Here is a 21,017-nt window from a genome sequence, read left to right as displayed (position 1 = left end):
GCACGCACACACACACTCACACACACACTTTCCTGAAACTGCTGGTGAAATATTCAGTGTGCTGTGCTCACTGAAGGCAGCTCATCTGCCTCAAGACATTTACACCTCATTTTGCCAATTTAGAATGGCATCCCTCCTCCAGCCTGATGCGCGTGCGCACACACACACACACACACACACACACACACACACACACACACACACACACACACGCGCGCGCGCACACACACACATTTATAGAGTAAAGTAAGGCTCGTTAATTCCAGCCTCAGTGTACTTCTCCAGTGCTAAATCCACTCAGTAGTTCTCCAAGGCAGCAAAGCTAATCACTAAGCTAAAATACAGTATGCAAGTATGCACACATACGCATATAAAATGCACAGTGTGGCAAATTTTTATGTGTCATGGTGCTGTATGAAGCAGCAAGACAATTTGTTAGGACATTGAGCTCCTACATTATATCTCGCTTTAGCGCTGTGTGCACCCTTTTGGGCAGGTGTGTGTGAGAAAAACTGCTGCCATGAGGTGCATCCGGGTGACGGAGCACAGCTCAGCACTTTTGATGGATGCCTGTGTGAAACACAAAACTATGAATAATTTTAATTAAAATTCAATACTTTAAATAACATAATATGTGTATACTCAAATCCTCCCACACACACACAAAACAAAATCCACCCACATGCACACAAAGCGTGCACTGCCTTGCATACAAACTCCACATTTGGCTGCTTTTGGTTCAGTTTTGAGGCTTCTGTCACACAGATCTGGCAACCCTGCAGCCGGATTCTTGATGAGGAGCAGTGAGGGCGGAGCGTTCTCCTTAAGTGAAGGAGAACGTTTGCCTCGAACAAAACCTGGACGTGTCAAAAGTGATAAAGGTTGTTTTGGGTTTATAAGACACTTTTGCTGTTTGAACTAAAGATTTGATAGATTTTGCTAGACAATACAAGCTAAATTATCTAAAAAGTTCACAATAAACTAGATATGCAAATCCAACAATGATGCTAACAAATAAACTGACCCACTATGCACAAAGAAGGAGAAAGAGGACAGTCTGCACCCACAATTACAGCAGTTCCAGGGCTGAACTAGACCTTCTTGGCTAGAGTATTTTGGCCATGAGGCTGAAGTCCTGTTAGCACACAGAGTTCATCACCGAAACTGAGAAAGCAGCTCTGTATTTACCAGGCAGAAACCAACAAACCCAGCAGGTTGAAAGGAAAACTCATTTGTTTTCAGAAGCAGATCTGATACTTCATGCTCTTTATGTGTCTCTGCAAATACCCATCCTCTCCATTCCAACAGATTTGCAGTTCCCCTTGCCTTTGCAGAGCCAATAAAAACTTTATCTATTGTGGGACGAGCCTGACGTGACATCTCAGGAGAAGAACGTCATCGGCCAGCGCCTCATACCATGTTTTGTTGCTCTGAATGGTCAAAGGGCTATCCGACTGTATGCAGAGACATTTTGGCCTGAGATCGCTGATTTCACCTTTAGGAAACTGAAATGAAGAAAGAGGATCCGTGTTTTAAGAGCTGTTGCTTCATGCACCTACACGCCTCTGGCTTTTTTTCTGTGATATACACCAACTGCAACTGAGGTTCACAAAATTAGCAGATGCTTACCTCTCACAGACAGTCCACTGTTTCTGCCTGAGCTGCCAGGCAGGCAAACATTATGGAGTATGACAACTACTCCACTGAGAGACCTGCCTCGGCCAAGACCTCCACACTCGCTTTCTCCTTCCCACGTGCACTCACTGTGCACGCTAGCTGTGGTCAGAGGAGCATCAGCAAACATTATTCTTCAGGGGGCAGGCTATGGGGCACATGCATTTGTCCTCTCAGATGACTGGAGGTCTCATCGTAAAATCAGCTGCCAGATAGTCATTTATTATTTACCATGCTTTGTGTAAACTATCAAAAAGTAAATGATCTCTTCACCCTTTTCAGGCTCTGGTTAATAATTATTAACACTTCAGACGTCACAATATTTTCTGACCAATGTTTCAAGACATAAAGAAGTGATTTAAACACACCTCTGATTCGGATGACTCGGAGGTAAAAACACAAAAAGGGGAGCATTCAACATTCAGTGAAGACACAACATCTGAAGCCCTGTTCAGACAGACAAATGAACACACTGTGAAGATCAGCAGTCGGTCGGCGGATCAGTCAAACCAAACTACCCAGCAGCCCCTGCAGCAGCACGCTGACTCGCCATGTGTTTATTTATCAGTTTTCAGGGATCGCTCCATTGGCTGCTCAGCCACCCGCAACATCGCATAAGGAGCCAGCAGGAGGGCAGGAAGACCGAACAAACGGACACCGTGTTGGAGGACGCGGGAGAGGGCAAGACAAAGATTTTACCTGTCTCACACGCACACAGGTAAACACAGCTTCACAGCATGACCTCAGACTGTATGCAAAGTGCAATGCAAACACGGGTAAAAGGAGATGCTTGTGTGTGTGTGTCATAGTCATATCCATGCATGCCCAAACATGTCTGTGCTTCCACAGAAAAGGGTTCAGCCTGCCCTGTCATTATGTTGCTATGACGACACTGACAGGTTGCAGTGAGGATGGTTGTAAGTGTTCTTATGAATTCAGGTGTGTCATCGCTCCATTCTTCTCTCTGTTGTCACCTATAGTCTCTCTGCTTCCTGAGTATTTCCCTCCATCACTTTATGTGTTTTTAGTGAGTGACAGGACACAGAAAACACACACACACACACACAGTGGACTCTCCCAAATCTCATTAACAAACCTTTGAATCGGTGGTTGTAGATTAAAAATGGATCAAGACTCTGCAGCAGCTGCTCGGCCTCTTTCCTCCTCTCTGGATTTCAGTCAGATTTTTGGACTTTTGAGGTAAATTAGAGGTCCGATCCCAGAAGAGGGAGTTTTAAAGAGAATTATTAAACCAGAAGAAGGAAGTGTTATTTTGTACTAAATCGCAACGTCTTTAAACATGGTGATTATGCTTTTATTTGTACTCTTTACACACTTTTTACCAGCGGGCAGTTTTATTTTCTGCATGTAATCACTGTGAAAAGCTCTTTAGTCAACCTAAATATTTTGTCTCTAAAACATTGATATTTAAGGGTTTTTTCTATGGTTATCTTCTTTAGGGATTCAATTTCCAATTACTCGATTGATTTTTTTCTCTCTATATACTGTTTGAAAAATGGAAAAATGCTTATTGTTTCCCAGCATCCATCATATTAAATAAACACAACGGTGTGGAAGAACACGACCTTGGCTGTTACAGCAGCAGAGTAATGATATGGTATCACTGTTGTATGAACACGTATTTCATAAAGCTGCAATGATTGGATGTACCCCTGCTTTTGGCCACGGTTTCAAAATTTATTTGCAGCATTTTCAAAGGCCCGATGTGATTTAATAATGTTGTTAGCACAGGGAACGCAGTCTGCCTCAACAAATCTTCCTGTCTATTTACTGTTCCACTCCAAGTCGTTATTGATTATTTTGTGTATTGATGAGGTTGTTTGTTGGTGTTTTTTTAGTTGTCAGAGTGCGTCAGAGCAGATAAAGCGTCCGCTGGCATCTTTGGAAATAAACATTAAGAGGCGGCTATGCTCGTTCAGTTTCTGACAGCAGCTGAGGAGAGAACACGAGCGCTGCTGTCCGACAAACACGGACCAAGAGTAGATTTGTTATTTTCTGTTTCTGAGCTTGTGCAGCGGCTTTAACGGGATTCACACAAACCTTCAGGGAAATTTTCGGCTCCCCTCCCCAAAAGAAAGAAAGAAGCAAAAGAAAAAGTCGCAGATGTGAAGCTGTGTGTTAACATCCGACCTCAATCCTCTAATTTAACCTCCAGAGATTAGGCCGAGCCACTAATCCAGACTGAAGCAGAGGGAGAGAAGAGAGAGGCAGAGTCCCGATTTTTGATGTATTAGTCATGTATTTTTGTCTTTTTTATTCAAATATATTGTTGTCAGCAGTGGGACCTCTCATTCCAACCAATAAAACAGATGGAAGTGAAATGAAAATAAAGACGAGATGAAATGGAAGATGGGGAGCTGAGGTCGGCCAGAGGATTAGAGCGAGAAAGAAACAGCTGTTATAATCGGGCACACACACACACACACACACACACACACACACACACACACACACACACACCAGGCTGCAGTTGAAGGCCTCACTGAACCCTCCTTAAATACTTGAACCAAGATCTGTGCTGCGAGCTGAACTCTCATTTGAAATATGGATGAACAATAAAACTCAATCACTGATTGTATCATCCCGTTTAATCTGCTACTTCATTAGATTTGGAAAAATATTTTGGAACAAAGCAGGCTTATTGTGAGCTGCTGTTACACGTTATTGCTATTACGGTCTCCAAAGGTACTGCTTGCATTTACATCCAAGTGACATTTCCCCCTGTTGACCTTAATAATTGATGATGATGTGAGTAATGTGTCGATATTGTAGAGCTGTTTGAGGGAAGATAGAAGTGTCCACAAAATGCTGTGCATGACAGCAGCTAGCTTCTCTTCTTTCTTTTACTGCTGTCAGGTGACATAAATGAGGAAGTTATTTATTTCTGTAATGTGATCATTGTTGTGGTTTTTCAATTCATTTAAGGAAGTTTACTTAGGGAAGTTAAGTTGTGGGAAACAATGCAAAGAACACAAACAGGAGAGAGAATGTGTGGATGATCATGAGCTGAAGTTAAATCATGAAGATTAAAAACATCTGGGAGGAGTTTCCAGTGCTCTACAAACAGCAGACAAGCGGACAGTGTTGGGGAAAGTTGGATCAGGCTTGCTAGGATCGCCGATGGCTTACAAGAGTGTGAAACTTGTGTGGAGAAACTCCTTTTGATTTGATTTTATCTAAAAAAGTTGGTGTTTGTGGTCCTTAAAACTCCACTAAACCACTAATTGTGTTTTTTTGTAACATCTAATTACTTGAACTAACGGCCAGAAAAAAGGAATCGTTTCACAGAACAAAAGTTCAAATAATCCAAACTGGTGGCCATGAGTAAAACACTGAGGATTCCTCGCATCCTGCTGACTGGTAACAAAATGCAACCAGGAAGAGGAAGGAAGAAGAAGAGGAGGAAGCAAGAGCAAAGCGAAAGGATGAAGAATGTGGATGAGATAAAAGCAGAGAGGTGATGAGAGAGGGAGATAAAGAGAGGGAAAGAGGGGGAAGGAGAGAGGAGACGAGTGTTTCCTATCCAAACAGACACTTCAGATGATATGGAGAGAAAATGCCGAGTAAAAGAACGACAACATCTCCCTCCCTCTTTCTGTTTCTCTTATCTCCTCTCCACAGTCTGAGCAGAGGAAGGAGAGGTGATTCAAGGTGAAGTACGAGGTGGTCATACTAAATAAAAAGAGAGGAGACAGAGGGACGACAAGAGAGAAGGGAAGAAAGAGAATGAAAGTTTGGTCGAGGCAGAAATGGAGGGTAAGAAGAAAACGGCGAGGAGATGGGAAAGGGAAGACAGGATGAAAGACAGGGAAGAGAAAGAGGATGGAAGGAAGGAAATAAATGAAAAGAAATATAGAATGCAAGATAATAAGGAAGGAAAAAAGGGCATGGAAAAGTGAAAGAAGAGAAGAAGAGAGGTGCCGAGAAATGAGAGAAGGTGGATGAGGGAGGTGGAAGGAATAAGAGAAAGGAGAGACAATGAGAGAGTATAAGCAGGAGAAAAACGAGAGGAAGGAAGGATGAACGAGAAGTATTTTGCCAACAAGGATGGAAGCCCCTTTGCTCTATAAAACCTCTCTGAGCTCAGTCGACCACTGCGTCATTTTCTGCCTCAGTGCTGAAGCAGTTAACCAACACACACACACACACACACACACACACACACACATACAGAGCAAGCCGCCCTCTGCCCTCGTCACGCTCTGCCCTGCAGGGTCCAGGGATTTTATGACTGGCAGAGGCGTGTGTGTATCTGTATCTGAGTGTGTGTGTGTGTGTGTGTGTGTGTGTAGGTGTGTGTGTAGGGAGGAGGAGACATAAAGTAGCAGCACAGAGCTAAAAACAGTCTTTAAACCTGAAGCCTGCAAAGTGTAAAAGTGTGTACAGAGGCAGAGGATGAGGATGATTGAGATGAAGATTACAAAGTGGACTGAATGTGATGAAGAGCAGAAATGAGGATCAAAGGAAAACTTCTCGCTACCATCACACTCGGTCAGAATCAAAGCCAGGCTGACTTAAGATCCTGTCTTGCTGTAAAACATGCGATGTAGGCGAGAAACAACAAGAACAGCACTCGGCTAGTGAAGGCTACATATTAGCTTTAGCTAAAGCTCGTTTTTGTTGCTATAATACCTGAAGACAAGATCAAAAACCTCCAGGCTTTGAGGGTTTTACAGTGAACCTATCCTGCTCATTTCCAGGTCTATTTTTATTCTAGGACTTTACTCGAGTAACTCTGCAGACTAACAGATTTATATCATACTGGTTCATCGGCTCATCCTGTGTGTCAAAAAGCAGTTTCAGCTCCTGTCTTCTTAAAAGTCCACCTTCTCTCCTGATTGGCTGACTAGTGAGCAGTTTCAGGCCTGTGCACCATACGTTTGTCAGTGTGAGCTCTGTCTGTGCAGTTACTAGAGCTACAATTGGAGAACGTCAATATGTGAAATGTTCGGCACATTTAATCTAGATAACTAACAATGCAACATAATCTTCAGTCCATGCTAGTGCAATATTTTTAAACTAATACTTTGACCCAAATCAGATTACCCTCCACGTGGTGACTGTTAGGAAGTTTATTTGGGCAAATAAAACTTGAAAGCTAAATTGCATTCAAGTCACGTGTTCTGAAACCACCTTGTTTAGCACGGGACTAAAATGCAACCTTCTTGGCTAGCACACGCGTTAAACGTGGGTGTAGTCGATGGATTGTGTTTTGGAGAGACTATTTCAGATACCAGCGTTTCAGAAAAAACAAAGTTTTATTTTCTTGTTGTTTTTCAACACTGGGAAATCTGTACTGCTTTCCTACTTTCAAAAACGCCATACCTGCAGCTCTTCGCTGAGACGCGCAGCCATCAGTGTAAACAGTGAATGTGTTTCTGCTGTTTGTGCTCGGATCAGATCCAGGAGATGAACCGCGAGTGGACAGACAGCGACGGAGGATGCAGCTCAGCTCACCTATTCTGCTGCTTCTCCTTCTTGTTTGTCAGGTCAAACAATGAGGCTGCTATTTGACAGATGGGGAGAGAGAGCTGCAGGAAGTAAACACCAAACAGGAAGTTGAACACAAATGAAGGCAACAGGGCAGACCATAGCCTCCGTGTAATGATCAATTACTGTTGTAGGATGGCATTATAATCAAATAACAAGAGGAAGCAAAGAGCTGCTGGTGATTATGTGTTATTTCCTGATTGATGAAGTCATGTTTGTCTCTCTCTCTCGCTCACTCCGGTAGCTGTCACTTCCCTCATCGTCACCTGTCAGTCAGGATGCAGACGGAGGCATTTGCCGTGGTGACTGCCTGTGACTGTACACTTGGCAGAAGGTCCTTTAACACATCGAGCTGCACTCCCTCTCTAACACAACTCTCCAGAGACTCGCTGCTGACAGTCCTGATTGTCACTTAGCATCTGCTGCCAATTACTGCACTATGTTCCTGAAAATACTGATCCTGATACTATTACGGCTACTGTGACTACTGATACTGATACTACTGTTACTCTTACTTTGGCAACTACACAGTAGTGATGCTACTGCTACCGTGACTCCTGATCCCGATGCTCTTTTGGTCTTGGATGCGAGAAATCACGTGTCAAAATATTTATTCCTCTTTTAGATTGCCTGTCATGCCAATAATCTCGTCAATTGCATTTTTTAAATTAAAGCCAGCGTGCGTTTAGTTTTTCACAGAGGTGAACCCCATTCCAATTAAGACAGAAAAAATAGTGGAAGAAGTCATGTTCTCCGCAGAGCTTTTCCATCGTTTGTGCTTTGACTGGAGTTCTTTTAATGAATCTCTGCTCTGTCTTCTTCTTCTTCTTTTGTGGTGGCTTATTGGCAACAACTGGAGAATGAAGTTCCGCTATTCGCATGACAGTACTGGATGGAAGACTGGATTCATTTGCATTTTCTTTTTGCCAATTTGGATTTCAGTTCTGCTTGGAAAGCTGACTTTTATCAAAGTGCCCCTCACCAAAGAAAAGAATGACAAAACTCCTTGTTATTTATGACAAATGTCCAGTTGTGGCAGCCGAAATCTGCTCAAAATGAAGCAGGCTTCAGCTTTGTTGTGTCAGTGTGGAGTCCACATCAAGATCAGCAACACGTGAACCAAACCAATCCCTGCCCATCTTTTTGCATTTCTGTTATCCTGCTCTGCTTCTATCAACACAACACAGTCACACTGCAGGCAGCATCCGAGCTGCTGCCGCCGCTGCTGATGATAACAATAAGCAACTATGTTGTGTGTGTGTGTGTGCGTACTTTCCTGCAGACAGATAGAGTTCAGCAGCCCGGTGTGCAGAGCAGCTGCACAGCATCTGACCTCTGACCCCACGTACAGGTGTGTATGTGCATGCATGTGTATTATGTGGTGCACATCTGCAGCCCTCTTCTCTCCTGAGTCATACCACCTGCTACCAGCCCAGTCACACGCACTCATAAACATAACGCTAACATACATGCTGATATGTGGAGTGAGCGCGTGTGTGTGTGTGAGGTTTGTGTGTGTCTGCGTGTGTGTTTTGCACTCGGCTTCATCATCTCCTCCACCTCCTCATTTTTTCCTCTTTACTGGGCCCACACTCCCCCTCCTCTCGTCATGCTTGCATCTACTGTCGCCTGTTTTGTTCGTGTGTGCGTGTGTGTGTGTGTGTGTAAACCCTAAGGCAGGTTTCCATTCCACTTCACTTGTGTTGTTGGAGCAGGTGGCAAGACATCACACACACACACACACGTATATATATATATATATATATATATATATATATATATATATATATATATATATATATATATATGGAGAGAGAGAGAGAGAGAGAGAGAGAGAGAGAAATCTATATAAATGCACTGAACACACAATAACACAATAACAAAATTATGTTTCTTGTGTTTTTGATTTCTGGCGCCACATAAAAGTAAAACACAGACACACACACACACACACTGATCTTTGTATTGAGTCGTCTCAGTGGCTCGAACACAATCACAGCCCTGAGGGGGCGACCGAGATAGACAGAGATTGAGAGAGAGGCTGAATAACAGTTCCTTCATGGCTCTCTCGGCTCTCTATGGATTGTTTAAAATAAACTGGCACTTCTCAAAAGGCTAAGATGATTTTATGTTTTCTGAAGATGATTTCACTCCTGTCCTGTTCTTCTTCTTCTTCTTCTTCCCTGAGCAAGCAGGAACGTTCTGGTGGTGTCCACTGAAGCACTGAACTGTGATTGAAGTAATTGAAAAATGTTGCTGCTTGTTGTTGTAGTCCCCATTTTGTCACTGCTGCTTTTAAATTGGCCAAACGGCTCCTGTGAATGGCTCCTGAGCCGTCCTTTAGCTCTCAAAATAAGCTTTTGGCAGGAAACCACGAGAGGTTTTTTTTTTACACCATCACTCTATTTTAATCATTTACTTAACTGTTTTAAAATGTTTAATTCCTCACCTTTCCTTATACACTAAGACAGAAGAAAATGGTCTAGCTTTTTCAAAATTACTTTTATTTTATTGGTTTAATCTTAAATTTGAGCCCCAACCTGCTTTCTGCTTTTTACATGGTATGTGGATGTAAAAACAGCAGCTCTGTAAAACTTTGGCTGCTGATATGGGAAGTATATGCTGAAATAATGATGGTCAGCAGGTGTTTTGTTCATCACCTTTACCTTTTTGTTTTCATATGTTAGCATACTAACATTTTCTAATCTCCCAAAGGCTTACTTACAGGTGTGCTAGCTGCTTGTAGACAGACATTTCCACCATGTCAGCAGACATATCATTTATCATAAGGAGAACAGGAATCTACGAAGTAACTCTCATTACATTGTTTACCTAAAACCACCGAGTTAGCAAGCTAACTAGCCACCACGATAGGTTAGCTCAAACCACATGAGTGGTGCTGATGATACAGAGCTTTTCCCTTCATGTTTGGAAGTTCTGTGATTGTATATTTGTACTGTATATTATATGAGGTACAGCAGGACAAACTGAAGTTGCTGTTTTGCATCATGACATCTTTGGTAGCTTGCGTAATGTTTTCAAAGCTAATGTGGGTTGCTGCAAATAGTTCACAGCACTCTGTGTTTATCTTTGAGGTGTAAATGTGCAATTTTGTACATTTATATAATACAACCTCATACAATATAAACAATTTTAATATTGTATATACTGTATATATTACCACTGTGACAGTCTTGCAACTACTCGCACTTTAAATTCTGACTACACCCACACACAAGCTACAAAAGCTACAAGTGCTACACAAGCACTTGTTTTACTGTTTTACTATATTCTACACTCAGAGTTAAGTTTATTCTTATTTTAGATAGTTGTTTATTTAGTTGTTTGAAGGGAAGCTGCGAAGTAAGAATTTCATTGCTTTGTGTAACCACTTGTGTTTTGCAGTGTATAAGACAATAAACTTGAATCTTGCAATTTTAAGTCATTATAAGATTTCATAGTGTAATTATTATAATTTTTAAAAGACTCAGAGTGCTGGCTTGTTGTTCTCAGAGCTTTCAGCTCTCAGGCTGATTTTCTGTGGGACCAGCTTTCGGTCTGGGTTTATTAGACAGATGCTTTTTCTACTTTTAAGATTTGAGTTAAATGTAGTGATACTTATAGGTATCCAAATCCTGTGGCACAAATAACTGAACAAATATTTTGAATTTTAAACAAGATGAATGGCTCTCTTCCTCTTAAACTGGAGGAGGTGACTCTCCAGCAGCACCTCAGACTCATTTAATGTGTCCTATAAACACCTGAGCGAAACGTTCAGATGCTAATCTCCTGCCATCCAAACAGAGTGTGAACTGTTTAAATCAGTTATTTCAAGGAGAGCTGGAACTGGGTGTCTTCATGAATCCAATAATTTGATGTAATTTGAGGAGTGAGGTGTTTTCTACCTGTCAGACATGCCTTGATGTGTGTGTGCGTACACACACACAAGCTGAGAAGATTACTTTGTGCTGACAGACACCCACGCCTTAGGAATGTGTGTGTTGTATGTCTGTGTTTGTGTGTCAGTGTTACAAAGGCCCTTTGTGATAAAACTCCCCAACCATTCTGGACCCGCAACTTCGCCACTATAAACACTGCGAGTAGCTGTTCTAATCAGTGAATATACGCAACCTTCAAAACGTTATGCTCACAACAATGAACAGCCAGTAACAAATAATTAGTACGAGCGCTACCGCTAAAAGGAATAATATAGAAAGGTGACAAATTCAAGGAAACACCCAAACCTTCCCATGCAGTAACGACATATTTATTTTGGTTTCTTTGGTTTTAGTTAATCTAGTAATACTAATACTAATACTAAAAAGTACCAAAAGACCTATGGTGGAATTTTATGTTCTTGATGTCGTCCAACTTATTTCTGTAGCTAAATTGTTGTAAAATTGTTGTAAACTCGTTCCCCCATGAGCAACGTTTGGGGATAACCTTTGTTCCTGTCATATTTCAGACCGGATTCCAGAATAAAATGACTGAATGTGCATCAGAAGTTAATGTGGGTGATCTCTACACAGTCTATTCTAATGATGCCCAAACCATGTCTTTACTGATAAAGACTACAGGGTACAGGGTAGGTCATCAAATGTGATCTTTATAGGGGAAAGACTCATAAATACTCACAACAACTGCTGATTTTACATGACCTGGGTCCTGATATCTTCTTAATGTATCAGCATTATGTATGGATAGGGATGGGTATCGAAAACCGGTTCTTGTTGAGAACCGGTTCCCACTGTTTCAATTCCTTGGAATTGTTTGCCATTTTTGCAAACGATTCCCTTATCGATTCCAGTTTCCCCGAATGACGTCACCACGTTGCGGAGCGTCATTTACCTGGCAGGAAACACGGCGGCTCAAACGCTCAAAAGTTTGGTCATACTTTAAGAGAACGGATGACAACAGGGCAACTTGCAATACTTGCAAAGTAGATATTTAGTTTAAGAGAGGAAACACTACGAATATGCAAAAGCATTTGCTCACAAAACACGCGATGACCTTAAATGAATGTCGTGTTTTTAATTCCGCTCCGGACTCGTGAATCTCAACCCAGCAGCAGCGGTAACGTTTGCACGTCCTCTCCCGTTAATGCGGCAGGTAAATAATCAACTAACAGTGCATATTATGTTAGCGCGATCTGCCTTATTACAAAACCTGCCATTACTGTGCGTTTAGGTGACCATGATGAAAGAGACAGACAGAGTCTGGCTCAGATGCTGGCAGTTCTCGCTGCAGTCTACCGGTAGCGTCTCCTTTCAGGCCAGTGACGGTGACGAATGTCACCGAGCAGTGACTAAGTTTGTGGTAAAAGGCCTGAACCCATTTGCCACAGCAGATGCCCCAATTTTCGGTAAGTGAATGTGTTTAATTGTAGGCAGGGACATTACTGGATATTCTTGTGTAATTGCTACAGAATAATTTATGTTATGCTTTGTTATTGCTACAGAAGAATATTTATTTTATTATTTTACATTTACAATTTTTTTTCCTGGGGACCCTGTGACATCCCATTGAAGAGCCGTAGGCTGGATCTTTTACGATCTCACTGTTGGGTTTGTAAGGCCATGTTACTCCTAAATTTCTATCTTGTTCAAAGAGAAGATATAAAACAAAGTTCTAAGCTATTCGACCTTAGTGTTCTCCTTTTTAAAAAAGAATCGATAAGAGAATCGATAAAGGATCGAATCGTTAAACAGAATCGAAAATGGAATCGGAATCGTGAAAATCTTATCAATACCCATCCCTATGTATGGATGAGTGAAGATCCTGAGTTTATTTAAAAAAAAATCTTCTGGAGAAGCTATTCAACCACAAAAGACTAGTGCAACTTTAAAATCCTGAAAAGGAGCTGTGATTATTTTACGTGAGTGTTTTGGCAAATGAAAGTGTGCAGCTGAAGTAACGTGCGAGTACAGTGGCAGTATCCGTAACCTTGCCTTCCACTCAGCTGAACCTGACTGATGACAGGCACTCTGTCCCAGCCTGATGATATTTTAGCCGCTGCCATGAAATTACAGTAATTTTCTGGGGGAGAAAAAGCTGCTAGCTGCCCGCCTAATGACTGCCATTACAGTTTCTTTTCCTGACAGTGAGCCGGACTGCAGAGAAACAGGAAGTCTTCTGTCAGTCAAACTACAGAAACACATGCTATTGATTAAAAACACCTGTTCTGAATTGCCTATGGTTTAATGAAGTGAGCGAGCTGATTATTGAGTGTGAACATTAACAGGTCCAGTGGGATGGAAACCAGATTTTGGTTCATCGTGTGGTTTTGGGTGTGTCATTTTCATGGATTTCATCTGTTAAGCTGACAAGCTGAAACACTGAATGAATGGGGCTGATGGTCTGATTGCTATTGTGGGTGAAAGAGATTAATATTTTTCTTTTCACCCCAATAACTCAAGGAGAAAATTTCATTTCATTTCCAGCGTTTCCAGGGCTTTTTAACTTGGTTGCTGATGTAAGTTATCCCTGATATGATAAAAAAAACATTAAAAAAAAAAACAATGATGGATTTTTTTTCCCTTCTCTACCTTTGCCCACCCTGTGGAGGTATGGATACCAAATATGTTTTCAAAATTGGAAGACAATATGAGACAAAAAACTGAAACAACAGTGTTATTTTCATGCCGTGTTCCTAATGACTACAGCGGGCCCACAGAAGAGCATCGGCTTCCTGGATGCCTGCTAGCTGAGTTGTTTTCAGGCATGACGACATGCTTAGAAGGAGTTCCTTATAGAAATGTGTTTCTTGGAAGACCTAGAGCTCCAACCAAGGTGGTTGTCAGGGTCTGGGTATCAGTGTCAAGACTGATACCCAGATAAACCAAGATTTGGAGCCACTCCATCGTCGGTAGTACCTGATTTAAGATGCACAAACAATGCTTTAATGAGGATAGTCTAGTACTCGCTCATATTTTTCTGGACAATTACAACTTTCTGCACCTACCACCACCCTGTTCCAAACGGCAATTTTGGGAAGCTCTCTCTGCGTGTCTCGAAACTCCACTCAACTCTCCTGGAGAGGTTCTCCGAACAATTAGCCTGTTGTGTCTTGCCTCTCTCGCAACAAGCCAGGTTTGGACATTTGAAACCAAGAGCAACACGGTTCTCTTCCGATGTCTTGACTCCTGCGTCTTTTCTCACAAAAGCCGACCCTCCAAAAACAGCTGCAGCTTTTAATGAGTGGAATTGTTGCTTTGCCTATTTGAGACTATTAAAAAAAAAAAGCTGCAGAATGTTCCCACAAGCACTTCAAATGAAGCACGAAGTAGTCTTTGGATTTAAGACACGCTAAATGTGCCATAGGAGCTTTCTGCACAGCCTGTAAGCCTGTAGAGCATAACGCTCAGATCATGAATCAAACTCAAACAACAGAGTGAAAGTGCAGATATGAACGAAGTGCTGGTTGTGAAAACAGTTTTTGTTCTCCTTTAAACAGCTGATAGGCGCCATGATATGACACTTGGGCTGCTGGCACAGAGATATGCAACAGCACTACAACAACAACACACACAGAGCGAGACCTGACAGCAGACATTTGCACACCTCTATGAAGATGTTTATAGTTTCTTATCCAATGTTTCAAATGTGTCCTGGCTTGAAATTTTTTTTTTTTGTCCTGAATTCATTCTGGGCATATCTATTCAGCACTGTTATTATTGATTCTGGATTATAAACTTCAAATAAAATAAAAAGTAGCTTAATCATCTGGTATTTGATAAATATATGTATTCAACACAATTTTAGTATCAAACTAAAACTGGAACGCTTCAGGTGTACAGATGGTAGTATGTAATCCAGAAGTCATTTAGCTCAGAGCTTATACAAACACACATCTCCTCATTCAAAGGGCAGAGCTTTCCATAGAAGGAAGGATTGTGTTGGGTTGGATGGACGGAGAGGGAGGTTGGTAAGTACTATGAGTCAGCACACACACACACAGGCAGAGGTCGTTGTGTTGCCATAGAAACGGCTGAGCTGGTCAGCGTAAAAGCAGGAAGGACGCCGCCGGACTGTTAATGTAGAGACCAGACACAGGGAGGAGTCGGGGAGAACTGTTAACCTTTGGCCTCTTCGCTCCTCTTTGCTAATAGCTGTTCTTGATTGATTTTTGACCTTTGACCCCAGCGGGTTCAGCACCTGCTCAGAGTTGTTTTGATCTCAGTCCTTTCTGTGCTGTTTGCTGTAGGTTCAAAGTCTGAAAGAGTGTTGGGTGTGTTCTGCGTGCATGTAGGCCACACGCCACCAGGTAGGCAGCTGTAAATTTAAAGTGACAGAGAGAATGGCTGATGTGTTCCAGCCAGCTGTTATGGAGAGAAAACATATTTGGAACAAAGGGCAAAAGTAAATTTCAAGCACTGTTCAAACTGTAACGCTCATGTAATAGACCTCCATCGGAAATGCTAACAAGAATGCTATTTTCAGCGAGTGGTTCTTAGTTTTGAGTGTTTGCTTATAGAAATGCTCATTTCCACCAAACACAAAAATGATTATTTGCTTGTCAACCATCTGTAAAGAATTTAAGCATACAATGTATGTTTTCAGCTTGTTTTTGTCTTCCTTTTATGTCTCAGTATTGCGTTTAATCTACACTTATTTCTGAGTACTACACAAATTGTCATTGTTATAGAACGTCTGATAGAGTGCTAACGGTAGCACAGTTAGCACAGTTAGCCTTTGGTTTCCATGTTAGCATGCTAACAAGTGTAGCTGAAGATAACAATGTTGTAATATGTCTTTATCACTAAATACTTACTTGGGAAAGTACTGCATTATGACCCGATGATTATACTTGGCACAATTTGACAGCTATTATTATATTGTGCTGTTTCCTAGATGTGATGCTAGGGCTAACACCATGACTGATGATTCTGCCCTATGAGCCCAGAGCTGCATAAACCGGATATGTGGCTCTAAAACAGTCATCTGGATACATCATTAATGTAGTGGAAAAAAATCACGATAATCCATCTATCTCTGATCTATTTAATAAAAGTAGTGGACTGACAGAATTAGCCACTTTTCTGACTAACAGTCAGTTTTATCTTATTATGTTATTCAGCTTTAACCGAGCAAAAACTTGTCAAGGAAAAAGCTTGCTAATTATCCTCAGATGTAATCTGATGGGTTTCCTTCTCTTACCCTATAATTTAGTAGATAATGTATTTGAGGACTTTTTTACATCACCTTGTGCTCCCTGTAACTGTGAGGTCTGAACGTAGTTGTTAAAACATCAGGATTATGAGCATAAAACCAAACAATTGAGAAAATGGTCAGATAAAGAATTTAAAAAAAAATATCTAAAAAGGAAAAATATATGTTACCATTCTGTCATCCAGCTCTAAAATCAGTGTTTTCTGCAAACCTAATGGTTTGTCTTGACATTATTAATGAAAGTGTTGAGAACATGCAGAAACCATACTCAGAACATCTTGGGCCAAATACATTTTCTCTCCATATATGAAAAATGAAAATGAAAAAAGAATACTGTACCTCTCCTTGCAGCATTCCCAATATTCCCAATTCAAGAACCCAGTGAATGCACAGAAAGCGCCACTTAAACATTTAAGAAACAAGTTTATTGAAATAAATTCTGCTTTAAAGTGTTAAAAAGAAAAGAAAACACTGTACAATTATGTCCCCATAGAAAAGTACATGAGAGTACATGACTGAGCAGGTGTGCAATGGAACAGACTAGATGTGGCTTTAAATTCTAGTATGATGCCTGCATGTTAACAGCCTAAATGTTAAACCAGCAGGAACACTAGCAAGCTGCCAACAGCAGCAGGGACTCCGCGAGACTGACCAAAGAAACAGTTTCTCTGCTGCGCGTGTTCATATATATATTCATATATTATTCATATATTATATATATATTCATATGTTCATATATATATATATATATATATATATATATATATATATATATATATATATATATATATATATGAATGATGTTGAAACTGATGATGGCGATGACAGTGAAAATGCAGGTGTGTGTGAGTCTTTGGTACATGTTTTCAAACAGTCAACACAAGTCTTTAAGAAGCCAGTAGAACAATGAAATGGCCTTATTAAGCTCACACGAGACACACTGTAATGTTGCAAAATAAACAGCAGATGAAAAAGCAGAAACAAAACAAAATGTTTCACATTCACATGTATGTACAGTCTGAACATCACTACAACACCTTAATCTGATTGTCTGTTTTTTTCAGCGCATGTGACATTTTCACTTTTCACAGCTGCAGGTCCATCAACATGAAGCCACAAAACAGCCGATGTGGCGTGAACGCTCATCACAATCACACAGTTAATGGCCCCTGTCTCACAGACCCCCTCCCAACTCCCCTTTTTGTACATTAAATAGAATAAAGCAAGGCACTCTGGGTAAAAGAAGGCAAAAGCGGGTGCCTGGAAAATTACCTGCCATTAATCTGTGCAAACAATTGCCTTTTGAGCCCCTGTGATTGGGAACACAGCTAAATTAAAAGTCGTCTTTCAGCTGACCTGACAGGAAGCGTTGTGGCTCGGAAACGGTCGTATTTAGTTGTAGTGTACCTTTTCCTTCATAGCGTAGAGGCTCTTTATAACCCCACTCCCTTAGCCTTCTTATTGCCTTTCTTCCTTTCTTTCTTCTTTGCTGCTTGGCTCCCTGACTGAGCTGAAATTACCTTAAATTGGTCTGAACTGGATGGAAACACTAAAGTGCTGCTCAGTCAGTCTACTTTCTGGCAAAAGAAAGCTAAGAAACAATAAAAATTAGTTAAAAAAAAGAAAAGAATGAAAACTAACTCAGGAATTCACAGTCACTCTTTGTCACACTTCAACAAGCTGATCCGGCCATAAAGAGCAGCTTTAAGCCTCAAGTCAGCTCTCCAGACAAAAAAGAAAAGAATAACACATTCAGACATAATGAGGATGTCAGCATGAACCTTTCAATGGGTGCTCAAAGAACTCCAAGAACATTTGCGAATAATAAAATGGGGAAAACTCATAATGTCCTTCATTTAATCCACCATAAAAAAGGTAAAATGAAACACAAACAAATGAAAAACACAGATGCTAAGGACAGACCCATATGGGATTTCCAAGTTGAACAGGGGGCTCAATCAAACGTATGCTATCAAACTTGGGTTTACATAACATTATAAGTAATTCTTTGAAATATCACATATTTTGCTATAACAGGAACTTTTAATTAAATTCTGCAGATTAAACATTTGAATGCAAGGCTCGAAAACATCATCCAAAAAACCTCCAAAACCCATTACCTCAAACATAAAAATCCTCCCTAAATGTGTCCATTTTAGGAGGGAGGTTACTGTAAGGAACTGACAAATTGGTAAGCCCATATTTGGTCTTGCCCTGAAATCCTTCATTCTGTGGCTTTGTGGTGTCCATGTTGAAGTGAATACCCAAAACTGAGCAGAACAGAACACAAATGGTGAACAGAACCAAACTTAAAATAAAAGGAATCACAACTGTGAGGAGGTGGGTGATGTGCAGGGAAATCAGTGCAGCTTTGGTGGAAGAACATTGGCTTTGCCAAATAAGTCCCAGCATGACTACCACACCCGGTTGGTCCAATAGATCTCCCTGCCGTACATTGCTGTGTTTGCGTAGTCTCCTACCTGTTTGTTGCTGTATTTGGGTGGGTTGGCCTTGTAGCTGTAATCCGAATATTGGTCGGAGCCAGTAGAGTTGTTGTCGCCCGTCCCCACGAAGGTATTGGTGGCAGGGAGGTCCTGAACAGCCTGGTGCTTCTTGGAGGCAGACGGTGACTGTGGCTGCAGCTGGATGGATGGTAGCGGGGAGTTGGAGCGGTAGTGGCGCCCCAGATCAGGGCTCCCTGGTGGATAGTTAAGGGGCAGGTGGATTCTGGGACTGTCATTGACATTCTCATTGATTAAGTTGAATTTGAGGCCTTTTTGTAGACTGGCGTCCTCATCGTCTTCTCCTGTCTTAGCTGGTTTTGGAGCCTTCCCCTTTTTGCTCTTTTTTCCTTTGCCATTTTTAGGGCCCTGCTTTGGGGCATACAGGTCCTTACTCTCCTTCTTACCGGCCTGGTAACCACTCTTGGTATCCTTCTGTACCCAGCGTCTGATGAGGACCACGGCAACTATAACTAAAATGACAACAGCAAAACCGGCAAGACTGCCGTACAGAATATTGCTTTGCTGAGAATAGGCATAGTTGGGATCTCCGGCAATGTCCCTGTCCAAAGGGGTGTAGAGGCTGTGTCCAACCAGCGCTTCAATGAGGGAGACATTTGATTTTGTTTCATTTACAAAAACATGAACTAGTGCAATGGTGTTACGAGGAGGTTTGCCCTTATCAACAACCTTCACTACCAGCCGATGTAGCCCATTGTACTTCGGGGTTAATTCTTGTGCTGCTGTGATTTCCCCATCATTGGTAGATATTTGGAACAGATCATATGGATTTCCACCTATGATGGTATACTCTAGCTCGGCATTGAGTCCAGCATCAATGTCCTCAGCTTTTACCACCTCCACGTGTGTGTTTGGTCGGGTCCCAACCGGTAGGTGTACAAAGGACGAGTTAGATGGCCTGGTAACATATGGGGCATTATCATTTTCATCCAACACATTGATGGTCACACCCACATAGGAGGATCGAGGTGGGTTACCACCATCCACAGCCTTTAGTTGAAATGTGTAGGTGCTCTTCTTTTCACGGTCGAAGGAGATGCTTGACAGGATGGTTCCTGTGCCATTCTGGATGACAAACATGCCATTGTCCTGTTCCACAAACAACCTGACTTGGGAATTCTCATCCTTATCTGCATCATTGACTGTCACTACACCAACAGGATTGAGTGGAGGCATGTTCTCTATGACAGAGAAGCTATAGCCATTCAGTGTAAACTTTGGGTCATTGTCATTGCAATCTAGAACATTTACCACCACCGTGGCAGTGCCGGTTTTACTAGGCACTCCCTTGTCTGCTGCAGTTACACGGAATTCATAACGCTCTTTTTCTTCCCGATCCAATGAGTGATTCACACGAACTTCTCCAGTGCTGGAATTAATTTTAAAGAGCCTTCTGGCTGTTGAATCAGTGATGGTATAGAACAACTCTGCGTTTGTGCCGCTGTCTGCATCTGTCGCCACAATGTCTAGAACTTTGTCTCCTGGCTGGTTGCCTTCTGCAAAGTCCACCTCAACAGTTGAAGGAGAAAAGTTTGGTGCATTATCATTAATATCTGTAACCTGGACTTTGAGAGCGTTAGTGCTGGACAGAGCTGGGTTTCCAGAATCCACAGCGACTATTTCAATCCTGTAATCCTTAATACGCTCATAATCCAGCAGGGTTGTTGTCTGCAGGAAGTATTTTCTCTTCCGATCGTTGGCTGACTCACTTGCGGGACGAAGCTGAAATGGAACATCACCAGCAACAACACATGTCACCACAGCATTTTCCCCCTCATCACGGTCTGATACCTGGACCAGTGCCACTGGTGTACCAATAGGCATGTCCTCAGAAATGTTGGCCACACCATCGTGATGTGTTACCAAGCCAATACCACGGATCTCAATGGCTGGTGCATTGTCATTTTGGTCCTTGACGTGTACGGTCACAAGGACCTTGGAACTCTTGGAATTGGGTCCACGATCTCTTGCCACCACAAAGAACTTGAGAAAGTTTTCTTCTTCTCTGTCCACAAGACCTTTGACGTAGACGATGCCTGTTGCGCGGTCAATGCGCAAAAGCCTTTGGACAGATTCTGATGCTTGATGGAGGCTGTAGTCTATCTCTCCATTGAGGCCAGTGTCTGCGTCGTTGGCTTTGAC

General features: G+C 41.8%; 1 protein-coding gene across 10 annotated transcripts in view; it reads right to left on the bottom strand.

The window, feature by feature from the left end:
- The window catches only part of LOC146523865 (protocadherin-1-like), a 219,002-nt gene that overhangs the window by 180,032 nt on the left and 17,953 nt on the right, over positions 1 to 21,017 (bottom strand). For 6 of the 10 annotated variants that reach the window (XR_014876173.1, XR_014876174.1, XR_014876176.1 and 3 more), the window contains exon 3: positions 18,834 to 21,017. Coding sequence is in view for 2 of the 10 variants with exons in the window: in XM_085173106.1 (XP_085029232.1) it covers positions 18,834 to 21,017 (2,184 nt within the window). In the remaining 8 variants the exon portion in view is untranslated. The other 4 variants (XR_014876184.1, XR_014876183.1, XR_014876185.1 and 1 more) reach the window with 4 other exon arrangements.

This window comes from Neolamprologus multifasciatus, chromosome 2 (genome assembly GCF_963576455.1).
Source record: "Neolamprologus multifasciatus chromosome 2, fNeoMul1.2, whole genome shotgun sequence".
Taxonomy (NCBI): domain Eukaryota; kingdom Metazoa; phylum Chordata; class Actinopteri; order Cichliformes; family Cichlidae; genus Neolamprologus; species Neolamprologus multifasciatus.
Note: the sequence above shows the minus strand (reverse complement) of the source record. Positions and strands in the feature narration are given on the sequence as shown.